Genomic DNA, 13979 nt, shown 5'->3' with positions numbered 1-13979 from the left:
CATGGTTCAACTAATGTTTTACCTTTTAGTGCATGATGTTCATGCTCAAATATTAATATAGGAAGAGTTTTTTGATGCAGACAGAGAGGGCATATATAGAGGGCTAACATGAAAAAGTTAAATGGAGTGGAGAAGAGATGCTTTTGTCCTAAACTTAATACTTATTGCTTCTGCTGAATTTTCCTGGTGAAACACCAACTTTAGTTAATTGAAAACTTAAAATTTTTTTCATGTTTATTATTTTTGAGAGAGAGCATGTGCAAGTGGGGGAAGGGCAGAGAGAGAGAGAGAGAGAGACACACACACAGAATCTGAAGCAGGCTCCAGGCTCTGAGTTGTCAGCACAGAGCCCAATGCATGGCTTGAACTTGCGAACTGTGAGATCATGACCTGAGCTGAAGTCGGATGAGCCACCCAGGCGCCCCAGAAACTTACTTTTTAATACAAAAGTAGTATTTCATGAAAAACTGAACTTTGCTTATTTTGGGGCTTGTTATAAATCAGTACATAAAAAGCTTCCTCATTTTTTAATGGTTAATTAGTATTCCGTGAAATGAATTTATCATAATTCATTAAGCCAGTCCACTGCTGATGGATATTTAAATGGAATTCTATGCTGCAGTGAATAGTATTGTATATATCACACATCATTTTGCATATATGAGAAGGTATTTGGGATAAATTCCTGGAAGTTGAATTATTGGTTCAGAAGGCATATATATTTGTAATGTTGATTGATATTGTCCAATTGCACTTTATAGAGACTATACTAATATCCAGAAACTTGTTAATCAAACACTCTATTCAGTACCGTATCATCTCAAATTTTTTTATCTTTGGTAATCTGATAGGTAAAAGGTAATCTTATAATACCTTTACTTTGTATTTCTTTATATTATCAAATTAAGAATCTGTGTATTTTAAAAAACATTCATATTCGGGGCACCTGGGTGGCTCAGTCAGTTAAGCATCCAACTCTTGATTTCAACTCAGGTCATGATTTCATGGTCATGTATCAGGCTCTGCAGTGACTGCATGGAGCCTGTTTGGGAGCCTCTCTCTCTCACTCTCTCTGCCCTCCCCTGCTCATGCTTTCTCTCTATCTCAAAATAAACAAACAATTAAAACAATTCTTGTTTGAATTTTCTGTGATGTGCCTGTTCATATCATTGCCCATTTTTAATCGGATGCTGTCCTTTTTTACTGATTTTTTAAAAAAATCAATACTAAATCTAAGGGAGAGTAACCCTTTTTCTATCAGTGAGAGAGAGAGAGTGTGTGTGTGTGAGTCAGGAAGAGGGGCAAAAGGAGAGGAAGAGAGAATTCCAAGCAGGCTTCATGCTCAGTGCGGAGCCCAATGTGGGGCTCGATCCCACAACCATGAGATCATGACCTGAACTGAAACCAAGAGTTGGCCCCTTAACCAACTGAGCCACCCAGGTGCCCCTATGACTTCTAGATTTTAAGGCATGTTTAGAAAGGTTTTTCCAGGCATTGGTTATTTGTAAAAGGCAGTATTTTTATAGTTCTGGTTTTAAACATAAGTCTTTCTTCCACTTGGAATTTATTTTCATATTAGATATAAGGTATGAATCCAACTTAAATTTTTGCCACAACATCTTTTATGGAATAATCCATCTTTTCCCTCATATTCAAAATGCCACCTTTATTGTATGTTAAATCATACATATTTGATTCTCCTTTTTACTTTTTGAATATTCTGTATTGCTAAGTGTAGTTCCATACTCACAATTATTGTAATTTTGTAATATGTTTTAATAGCTATATAACAGGCCCTCTCATGACATTTCTTGTTCTGAATTCATCGAGTTTCTTATTTATTTTTACATATGAATATCAGTGTCAGATTGTCCCATTAAAAAAGAAAAACTATTGGTATTTTTATTGGGATCATATGATATGTAACCTAAAGACAATAACAATGAGATTTATCCCTAAGATTATTATTTACCTTTCCATTGTTTGTCTTTTGTGTCTCTGAGTAGTGTTTGAAATTATCTTCATAAAGATTTTACACATTTCGGGTGCCTGGGTGGCTCATTTGTTAAGCATCTGACTTTGGCTCAGGTCATGATCTCACGGTTCATGAGTTCGAGTCCCACTTCAGGTGAGCACAAGCCCCATTTCAGGTGAGCTGCCTTTCTGTCTCTCCCTCTCTCTCCCTCTCTCTCCCTCTCTCTCCCTCTCTCTCCCTCTCGCTCCCTCTCTCTCTCTCTCCCTCCCCCCCCACCCCCACCTGCCCTTCGCTCACTTGCACCCCCCCCCCAAGGAAAAAAAAAGATTTTACACGTTTCTTACTATATGTATTCCTAGGTGTTTTATACTTCTTATTGCTATTATGAATGAAGTCTTTTGTTATATCTTCTAGTTATGGCTCTTGATTTCTCTGTGTTAATTTTTTTTTTTAATGCAAACTCTATGCCCAATGTGGGGCTTGAATTCATGACTCTGAGATCAAGAGTCACATGCTCTACTGACTGAGTCAGCCAGGCACCTCCACTCTGTGTTAATTTTGTATCTTGTTTTACCTTACTGAATTTTTTAAATCATTTCTTTTCACTTGATTCTCTTGGATTTTCCTGAAATACAGTCTCATAACTGATACAGCTTTGTCTATACTTACTAAGTTTTTACCAAGAGTGGCTGATGAACGTTTAATCATGTTTTCAGCATCTATAGGGTAAACTATTTTTTTCTCTTAATCTGTTTTTACTGAACTAGTTTAGTTGTGTTTAAAGCAACTATAAGAAATGTTTTGGAGTTAGGATAGATGACACCCATCTGTTTTTAGTATGACTTGCGTTTCCTTAAATTTTTTAAATCTTTTATCGTGAAAAATATTGTGTACCTCAGAAAAGTGCCTATGGCAATTGTACAGCTTAGTACTATAATCCTAAAGACCTATTACCATGCCCCTTTCTGATCACATCCCATCTTATCTTACTTTGACTTTCAAAGTAATGATTTTCTTCTTTTGCTTTATAGTGTGACAACATAAGTACACATTCATGAATAATATAGCTTAGTTTACGTTTTTTGTACTTTATATAAATGGAATCACACAGTAAAATACTCTATGGCTTCTTTTGCTCAATATTAAGTTTTTAAGATTTGCCCATGTTGTATACAGCTGGAGTTTATTCTTTTTTTTTAATTTTATTTTTTATTTTTATTTATTTTTTTATTGTTTATTTTTTAAAATTTACATCCAAATTAGTTACCATATAGTTCAACAATGATTTCAGGAGTAGATTCCTTAATGCCCCTTACCCATTTAGCCCATCCCCCCTCCCACAACCCCTCCAGTAACCCTCAATTCTCCATATTTATGAGTCTCTTCTGTTTTGTCCCCCTCCCTGTTTTTATATTATTTTTGTTTCCCTTCCCTTATATTCATCTGTTTTGTCTCTTAAAGTCCTCATATGAGTGAAGTCATATGATTTTTGTCTTTCTCTGACTGACTAATTTCACTTAGCATAATACCTTTCAGTTCCATCCATGTAGTTGCAAATGGCAAGATTTCATTCTTTTTGATTGTCGAGTAATATTCCATTGTGTGTGTGTGTGTGTGTTGTGTGTGTATGTATATATATATATATACATATATATGTGTGTGTGTGTGTATGTGTATACACATACACACACACACACACACACACACCACATTTTCTTTATCCATTCATCCATCGATGGACATTTGGGCTCTTTCCATACTTTAGCTATTGTTGATAGTACTGCTATAAACATGGGGGTACATGTGTCCCTTTGAAACAGCACACCTATATCCCGTGGATAAATGCCTAGTAGTGCAATTGCTGGGTCATAGGGTAGTTCTATTTTTAGTTTTTTGAGGAACCTCCATACTGTTTTCCAGAGTGGCTGCATCAGCTTGCATTCCCATGGAGTTTATTCTTTTTTGTCACTACCCTGCATTCCATTATAGAAACATACCAAAATATATTTATCCTTTCTTCCATTGGTGGACATTGATGGACATCTGGATTGTTTTAGTTTGAGGCTATTGGGAACAATGTGGCTACATACTTTTTTTTTTTTTTAAATGTTTATTTATTTTAGAGAGCAAGCTGGGGAGGGACAGAGAGAGAGACGGAGACAGAAGATCTGAAGCAGGCTCCACGCTGTCAGTGCAGAAATGGATGTGGGGTTCGAACTCACAAATCGATCATGACCTGAGCTGAAGTCGGACATTTAACCGACTGAGCCACCCAGATGCCCTGCTATGTATTTTCTTAATGTTCAGCCTGGTGCACATAGGCATACTTTGCCATCAAGTATATGCCTTGGAGTGGAGTTTCTGTGCTATAGGGTGTAATTATTTTCAAGGTATGTCGGTTACATTACCTCCAAGAGTGAGTTCCAGCTGCTCCACGGTCTTCGGTCTTTTTTTTTTTTTTTTTTTTTTTTCAAGTTTATTTAGTTAAGTAATCTCTACACATAACGTGGAGCTAGAACTCATGACCCTCACGAATTCACTGCTGCATGCTCTTCTGTTCGGCCAGCCAGGCACCCCAGCTGCTTCACATTCTTATTAACACTTGGTGTTTTTAGACTTCTTGCTGTTAGCTAATCTGGTAGGTATGTAATGGTATCTGACTGAGGATTTAATTTTCATTTCCTGATTTTAATGAAGTTGGTTACCTTATTGTATATATGTTGGGCATACATATTTCCTTTATTGTGTCAAAGTCTTTTGCCTATTTTTATTCTGAGTTCTATGTCTTTTTCTTGGAATTTAAAGGAGTTCTTTTTATGTTCTGGATGTAAGTTCTTTGCCACTTATGTGTCACAAATATCTTCTGCATCTTAAGTTTAATTTTTTTAATTTTTGTAATTTTTTTTTTTTTTTTTTTGAGAGAGAGAGAGAGCAGGGGAGGGGCAGAGAGAGAGGGAGAGAGTGAATCCCAAACAAGCTCCATGCTGTCAGTGCAGAGCCCAATGTGGGGTTTGAACTCATGAACCGTGTAATCATAACCTGAGCCAAAATCAAGAGTCAGGTACTTAACTGACTGAGCCACCCAGATGCCCCTCCCTGCATCTTAACTTTCTTAATGGTGCCTCTTAATGTACAGAAATTCTTATTTCATGAGAAATACAATTTATCATTTTTTTCTTTTTAAAAACTTTTTGAAGATTTTATTTTTAAATAATCTCTATACCCAGTGTGGGACTCGAACTCACAATCCTGAGATCAAGAGTCGCATGCTCTACTGACTGAGCCAGTCAGGCACCACCCCCCTCCCCTTTTCTTTTTCTTTGTGACTATTGCTTTTTGTCTTAAAAAAAAAACAAAACTTTTTCGATTCTAATATCATGAAGATATCATCCATATTACCTTTTTATTTTTTATTTAAAAAAAATTTTTTTTAACGTTTATTTACTTTTGAGACAGAGAGAGACAGAGCATGAATGGGGGAGGGTCAAAGAGAGAGAGGGAGACACAGAATCTGAAACAGGCTCCAGGCTCTGAGCTGTCAGCACAGAGCCCGACGCGGGGCTCGAACTCACGAGCCGTGAGATCATATCCTGAGCCTAAGTCGGACGCTTAACCGACTGAGCCACCCAGGCGCCCCCATATTACCTTTTTAAAAAAATATTTATTTATTTTGAGAGAGAGCACGCAAGCGAGCAGGGGAGGTGCAGAGAGAGGGAGAGAGAGCAAATCCCAAGCAGGCTTTGCACTGACAGTGCAGAGCTGGATGCAGGTCTTGAACCCACAAACTGAGATCATGACCTGATCCAAAACCGAGAGTCGGATACTTAACCAACTGAGCCACCTAGGTGCCCCTATTATCTTTTTTTTTTAAGTTTACTTATTTATTTTTAGAGAGAGTGAGAGCATGAGCATGAGCAGGGGAGGGGCAGAGAGATGAGGAGACAGAATCGCAAGCTCTGTGCTGTCAGCGCAGAGCCCCATGGGGCTCAATCACACAAACTGAGATCATGACCTGAGCCAAAACCAAGAGTCGGATGGTCAGTGGACTGAGCCACCCAAGTGCCCCCATCCATGTTACCTTTGAAAAGCTTTGTTTTGATTTATATAATGTACTTCTTAAGGTATGGTATGAGTCCAGGTCCAGCTTGGTTTCTAACCCCCAAAGGGAGTTAGTACTTACTAGACTTACTAGTACTACTTACTAGACTACTTACTAGACTACTCAGTACTTACTAGACTTACTTACTAGAACATTATCCTTTCCCCACTGCTTTGTAGTGCTCCATTTGGTAGTTCATGTAATTGATACTTCTAGTATCTGTTGATTAAGATTTTGGTCAACCTTTTGTGAGGTTAGTGCTATGTTAAAATAGACTTGATTTTTTATTTTTTAATTTAATTTTGTTTAATTCCGGTATAGTTAACATACAGTATTATGTTAATTTTAGGTGTACAGTATAGTGATTCAACAATTCTGTACATTACTCGGTGTTCATCCTGATAAGTGTACTCTTTAATCTCCCATCACCTGTTTCACCCATCCCCCTCACCCACCTCCCCTCTGGTTTGTTCAGTTTGTTCTCTGTCGTTAAGAGTCAGTTTCTTGGTTTCTCTCTTTGTCTCTTTTTTTTTTCTTTGTTCATTTGTTTTGTTTCTTAAATTCCACATATGAGTGAAATCATATTTGTCTTTCTGTGACTGCCTTATTTCCCTTAGTATTATACCCTCTAGCACCATCCATACTGTTGCAAATGACAAGATTTCATTCCTTTTTATGGCTGAATAATAATAATCCATTGTATGTATATATTCCACATCTCTATCCATTTATCTGTCAGTGGACACGTAGGTTACTTCCATAATTTGGCTATTGTAAATAATGCGATAAACATAGGGGTGCGCGTATGTATCCCTTTGAGTTAGTGTTTTTGTACTTTTTGGGTAAATATCCAGTAGTGCGATTCCTGGATCATATGGTATATTTTCAACTTTTTGAGGAACTTCCTTACTGTCTTCAACAGTGGCTGAACCAGTTTGCATTCCCACCAGCAGTACACGAGGGTCCCTTTTTCTCCAGATCCTTGCCAATACTTGTGTCTTGGGTTTTTGATTTTAGCCATTCTGACCAGTGTGAGGTGATAGCTCGTGGTAGTTTGGATTTACATTTCCCCAATGACAAGTGATGTTAAGCATCTTTTCATCTGACTGTTGGCCATCTGTATGTCTTTGGAGAAATGTCTATTCATGTCTTCTGCCCATTTTTTTTCAATATATGAAATTTATTGTCAAATTGGTTTCCATACAACACCCAGTGCTCATCCCAAAAGATGCCCTCTTCAATACCCATCACCCACCCCCCCCCCCCCCCCCCATTAACCCTCAGTTCTCAGTTTTTAAGAGTCTCTTATGCTTTGGCTCTCTCCCACTCTAACCTCTTTTTCTTCTGCCCATTTTTATATTAGATTATTTGCTTTTGGGGTGTTGAGTAAAAATAGATTTGATTTTTATGACTACTAATATTTTTTAAAGTCAAGAAAAATATGAGATACTTCAGCATGTAAATAATGTTTTATGTTCACATTGTGAATGCAAGAGATCAGAGAATCAGTGAGACCTACAGGAAGCCTGTGGTTCACAAAGGAAGGAAGCTATTTTATATATTCTTTATTTTTTATATCTATTATTTATGTAGCATAGTACTGGTTGAATAAAAGGTTAAATTGAGATATAGGATTGTTAGCATATATGAACATATTTAACAAATTTTCAATTAAGAAAAACTCATCTAGATTTTATTAAGTAAAGCAGGAGTTACCTTATAATTACCGATTGTGTTATCCACTGATAATACAGATTGGCTTTAATGATAACGGTAGGCTCCCTCATAGTGGTATGTGCTTATTTAAAAAAGGTATTAGGGGTGCCTGGGTGGCCCAGTCAGTAAAGCATCTGACTCTTGATCTCAGCTCAGGTCTTAATCTCAGGGTCGTGAGTTCAAGCCCTGCACTGGGCTCTGCACTGGGCCTGAAGCCTACTTAAAATTGGAAAGAAAAAAGAATTAGTATTAGTGACATAAGATTGCAGCCATTATGGCCTTGGACAATTTATGAAAATCAAATATGCAGTCTTAAAATTAAATGTGAATATAAATACCCAGGAGTACCCCCATCTGTAAGATTTGTAATAAAAATTAATATGAATGGAGTTAAGAGTTCTAATGGAGTGGTGGACCCAAGAGACATATCAGTGTTAGCAAAATGGCAGAATTCATATAGCATCAAAGTTGTCCTGTGAGAGCTTCAGCGCCTAATGATGTCTAAAGAAAACGAAACTGCCTCAGCCACTGGAAGGACACTGTTACAGCAAGTATTCAAAAAGAAAAACCACAGCCCCCTTCCCCCAGTTCGACTGACTGACTGGAAGAGTGTCCCATAATACAAGAGACTTTTTAAGAATTCAAATATATGATTACTACTCTTTTTTCTAACCTTTATTTATTTATTTTTTGAGAGACAGAGCATGAGCTGGGGAGAGGCAGAGAGAGAGAGAGAGACACAGAATCTGAAGGAGGCTTCAGGATCTGAGCTGTTAGCTCAGAGCCCAACATGGGGCTCCAACCCATGAACTGAGAGATCATGACCTGAGCAGAAGTCCATTGCTCAACGGACTGAGCCACCCCATACAGGCACCCCATACTATCCTTTTTTTCTAAGAGAATTTTAGAGGAGGGTTTATTCTTTTTTTTACACATGTAATATAGTTGCTATGTACACTTGAAAGCCCGTATTAGAATGGAATACAGCAATACAAAACTTGATTGTTGTTTTTAATTTTTTAATGTTTATTAATTTTTTGAGAGAGAAAGAGTGAGTGAGAAAGAGTGAGGGGCAGAGAGAGAGAGAGGGAAGCATAGAATCCGAAGCAGGCTCCTGGCTCTGAGCTGTCAGCACAGAGCCTGACACGGGGCGTGAACCTATGAACTGCGAGATCATGACCTCAGTCAAAGTAGGACACTTAACCAACTGAGCCACCCAGGTGCCCCACAAAACTTGTTTCAATTTAAAAACTGCTATTCTTGGGGCGCCTGGGTGGCGCAGTCGGTTAAGCGTCCGACTTCAGCCAGGTCACGATCTCGCGGTCCGTGAGTTCGAGCCCCGCATCGGGCTCTGGGCTGATGGCTCGGAGCCTGGAGCCTGTTTCCGATTCTGTGTCTCCCTCTCTCTCTGCCCCTCCCCTGTTCATGCTCTGTCTCTCTCTGTCCCAAAAATAAATAAACGTTGAAAAAAAAAATTAAAAAAAAAAAAAACTGCTATTCTTGGGGCACCTAGCTCGTTCAGTTGGTGGATCATGTGACTCTTTTTTTTTTTTTTTTAAGTTCATTTATTTTGAGAGAGAAAGAAAGAGTGAGCAGGAGAGAGTCTGAGAGGTAAGGAGAGAAAGAATCCCAAGTAGGCTCTGCACGGTCAACACGAAGCCCACTGTGGGGCTTGATCCCATGAACCATGAGATCATGACCTGAGCTGAAATCAAGAATCCGATGCTCAACGACTGAGCCATCCATGCATCCCCAGAGGGGTACATTCTTAAGCATTAAGGTGATTCTTGGTTTTCCTCTAGGCTAAGTATGATTCTATATATAGGAATCAAGTTAGAGCAAATCTCGAGTTTTTGCCAGCAAGTCATTTCAGTGAAGATTTCATCAGTATTGTATATATGTCAAGTCATGAGTTCTTTTCAAATTTAGGAGCTAGTTTATGACGGTAGAAACAATTTTGGCAGTAGGAAGGGAACTGAGTTCTAGTCCAACTATGTGACCTTAGGCAAATCATTAACTTTTATGTATCTCATTTTCTTCATCTTTAAAACAAATATTTGATTAAAGTTTTTTTAAAATCTGAAATTGTAGGGCATCTGCGTGGCTCAGTTGGTTGAGCCTTGACTCTTGATTTCATCTCAGGTCATGATCTCACAGTTCATGGGATTGAGCCACATGGGGCTCAGCGCTGACAGCATGGAGCCTGTTGGGATTCTGTCTCTCCTTCTCTCTCTCTGCCCCACCCCTGCGCTCCCTTCCTCTCTGAAAATAAATAAACTTAAAAAAAATGTGAAATTATAGTTTAATGGTTTTGTGAAGATTTAGCTTTATAAAGACATGTTTGAACCATAATAGTATTAGAAACATTGAAAATTCAATCAGTGTGATTCATAAAAAGGAGTGAATTGTGGGCATCTTGCCTGGCTTACAGAATGTTATTAAATCTGAATCATTGTTACCCATATCAAACTTAAGTCCATGACTGATAAGCCTACCTTCTCTGTCTTTTTACCCTCTCTTTTAATAACAGTTTTATTGAGGTAGGATTCAGATACCATACAATTCACTCATTTAAAGTGTACAATTCAGTAATTTTTAGTATACTCACAGAATTGCACAGCCATCACCAGAATCAATTTTAAACATTTTCATCACCCCATTAAGAATGTACCTGTAAGCAGTCACTTTCCCTTTCTCCTCAAACTCCCAGCCCTAGGCAACCCCTAATCTACTTTCTGTCTCTATATAGATTTGCCTATTCTGAACACTTCTTATAAATATGTGGCCTTTTGTGTCTGGTTTCTTTCACTTAATACAATATTTTTCAAGGTTTATCCTTACTGTAGTATATAGCAACACTTTATTTCTTTTTGTTGTCAAACAGTATTCCATTGTATACCACATTTTTATCTGTTCATCATTTGATGGACATTAGGGTTGTTTCCACTTTTTGGCTATTGTGAATAATGCTACTACAAACATTTGCGTATAAGTTTTTGTGTGGACATATGTTTTTATTTCTCTTGGATATATACCTAGAAGTGGGAGCTGGGTCTTATGGTTATTCTATTTAATAATTATTTGAGGAACTGCTGGGCTGTTTTCCAAAGCGGCCACGCCGGTTTACATTCCCACCAGTAATGTACCAGGATTCTAATTTCTCTACATCCTCCCTTACACTTAGTATTTTCTCTCTTTTTGATTTTAGGCATCCTAGTGGGTGTGAAGTGGTGTTTCATTGTGGTTTGATTTGCATTTCCCTGACGTTGAAGGATGTTGAGCATCTATTCATGTGCTTATTAAGGCTACCTCTTTGGCTGACTTCTGATGTTGGGAATGTGATGTGGTTGAAGTTGATCTACCTTTTCCCTCTTTTCCCTCAAGTGTCAATTGAGCATTCTGAAGTATCAAATAAGCAGTCTTTTGTTACTACTGGTAGAGAGTAAATCAAAGCTGTAATTTAATCCACGCATCTGTTTTCACCTGTATTTCTGTAAAATGCAACAACAAAGAATTTTATTGGAAGTATGACCTGTATTTTACATTTGATTTTTTTAAATTTTTTATTTATTTTTGAGAGAGCAAGAACCAGCAGGGGAGGAACAGAGAGAGAGGGAGACAGAGAATCCCAAGCAGGCTCTGCACTGTCAGCATGGAGCACAATGTGGGGCTGGAACCCACAAACCATGAGATGATGACCTGAGCCGAAATCAAGAGCTGGATGTTTAACCGACTGAACCACCCAGGCACCCCAGTATGACCTGTATTTTGGTTGGAATTGTTACCTATGTTTGGTTAGGGGACAGAACTTTCATTGATATATTTTAACACTGAAATCTTGGCAATTTGCTGTATCTTTCGAACGTTCGTGAGTAAAACTACAACATAGAAAGCAGTATCTTGTCTGGGACAGGGATGTCTGGGTGGCTCAGTTGGTTGTACATCCAACTCTTGATTTCGGCTCGGTTCATGATCTCATGGTTCGTGGGTTCGGGCCCTGCATCAGGCTCTGTGCTGACAGCTCAGAGCCTGCTTGGGATTCTGTCTCCCTCTCTCTCTGCCTCTCCCCCGCTCATTCAGTCTCTCTCAAAATAAATAAAAGCAAACTTAAATATCTTAGTCACACAAAGATGTGAATGAAGCATGTCTAGGAATCTGGTAGAAAACCTTTTCATATTTATATTAGCCCTATTTCCTTTATGTTATGAAAGTTTTGTGTATTAATACAGATGTATAATTGTTTTTCATGAGCCTTTTTAACTTAGGATGTGGCCTAAAATAGGTTAGTTTGAAATGATACTTTTGTTACTACAAACTTAATTTATTAAATTAAGAATATTTAGTTTTAGGGACACCTGGCTGGCTCAGTCGATAGAGCATGTGACTCTTGATTTCAAGGTTGTGAGTTCAAACCCCACGTTGAGTGTGAAGCCTACTTAAAGAAAAAAAAAAGAATATTTAGTTTTAGTAGAGATTTTGCTCTTAAAAAAGTTAATTGTTGGGGCGCCTGGGTGGCGCAGTCGGTTAAGCGTCCGACTTCAGCCAGGTCACGATCTTGCGGTCCGTGAGTTCGAGCCCCGCGTCGGGCTCTGGGCTGATGGCTCAGAGCCTGGAGCCTGTTTCCGATTCTGTGTCTCCCTCTCTCTCTACCCCTCCCCCGTTCATGCTCTGTCTCTCTCTGTCCCAAAAATAAATAAACGTTGAAAAAAAAAAAATTAAAAAAAAAAAAAGTTAATTGTTGCAGTCTAGATTTGTCTTAGTTCAGTCAGATATGTGAAGTAATGTTTTTTATTTCCATTCCAGAAATACATGCTACAGGATTTAATTATCAGAATGAAGATGAAAAAGTCACCTTGTCTTTTCCTAGCACTCTCCAAACAGGTAAGAGTCATGGCTTTTGTAAGATCCCATGTGACATCTTATTTCTTCCAAAGTAGTGACATCTTACTTCTTCCAAAGAAATTTGTTGTGTGCCTTTTTTTTCCCCTCACCGTTTTTTTTTTTCTCAATATATGAAGTTTATTGTCAAATTGGTTTCCATACAACACCCAGTGCTCATCCCAAAAGGTGCCCTCCTCAATCCCCTCACCGTTTTAAGCAGATTAAATATTAAGACAAAGCTTTTGAAAGAGGTTCATTAAAGCTTTTGGGCCACCAGGAAAAAAGATGACCAAAACTAATGATCATCCTATCCTAGAACATAATGCATTGTTTTTCACCTTTTTAGTTTCAGCTTTTAAAAAAATACAGTTACCCAGCTCTGTCTTTCCATACTTGAATCCACATGTCTGAGGTGAATTTCCCACAGATGATTTTGATGTATATTATGCAAGTGAGGGCACGAAAGGAAATATTTGTTGATACGATACTATTATTAGGTATAAAAGCACAAAGAAAGGGGTGCCTGGATGGCTCAGTGGTTAAGCGTCCAACTTCGGCTCAGGTCATGATCTCATGGTTTGTGAGTTTGAGCCCTGTGTCGGGCTCTGTGCTGACAGCTCGGAGCCTGGAGCCTGCTTCAGATTCTGTGTCTCCCTCTCTCTCTCTGTCCCTTCCCCACTAGCACTCTGTCTCTTTGTGTCTCTCTCAAAAATAAATAAACATTAAAAAAAAACACAAAGAAAAAAGAAGACTGAGCTTAACGTAGTATAAGAAATTACATACAAGTCAATTGGTAAAGCACTATATGACTTTGATTTATGATCAATTTGAAAAGCAGCAGGTGACGTACACTTGTGATGAGCACCGAGAGTTGTATGGAAGTATTGAATCACTGTATTGAAAATCTGAAACTAATATAACACTGTGCATTAACCAACTGGAATTAAAAGTTAAAAAAAAAAAAAAAGCAACAGGTAATTTGTATAAAAGAAAATGCAGATGACTAAAACATGTGAAAAGACATTTGACTTCCTAGTAATGAGAAATATGAAAACAGCATTTACTGATACACCAGTTTTTGTCTGTTATGTAAGCTAAAGTTAAAAAAAAGATTCTTAATGATTTGACTACTTTGATATTACTGGTGGGAGTGCAAATCCATGCAGTGTATTTGGAAGGCAGTCTGGAAATATGTATCAAAAGCCTGGGGGGCCTGAGGGGCTCAGTTGGTTAAACTTCTGACTCTTTAATCTTGGCTCAGGTCATGATTTCACAAACTGTGAGATCAAGCCCCCTGTCAGGCACTGT

General features: G+C 38.1%; 1 protein-coding gene and 1 pseudogene across 1 annotated transcript in view; both read left to right on the top strand.

Moving 5' to 3' along the window:
- The window catches only part of NPEPPS (aminopeptidase puromycin sensitive), a 94637-nt gene that overhangs the window by 41432 nt on the left and 39226 nt on the right, over nucleotides 1-13979 (top strand). Inside the window, exon 3 of the mRNA XM_030295838.1 lies at nucleotides 12594-12671. Within this exon, the coding sequence (XP_030151698.1) occupies nucleotides 12594-12671 (78 nt within the window). The remainder of the gene's footprint in view (nucleotides 1-12593; nucleotides 12672-13979) is intronic.
- Nucleotides 8018-8501, top strand: LOC115501260 (annotated as a pseudogene).

The sequence above is a fragment of the Lynx canadensis genome, chromosome E1 (assembly GCF_007474595.2).
Source record: "Lynx canadensis isolate LIC74 chromosome E1, mLynCan4.pri.v2, whole genome shotgun sequence".
Classification (NCBI taxonomy): Eukaryota; Metazoa; Chordata; class Mammalia; order Carnivora; family Felidae; genus Lynx; species Lynx canadensis.
This window is presented reverse-complemented; position numbering and strand designations above follow the sequence as displayed.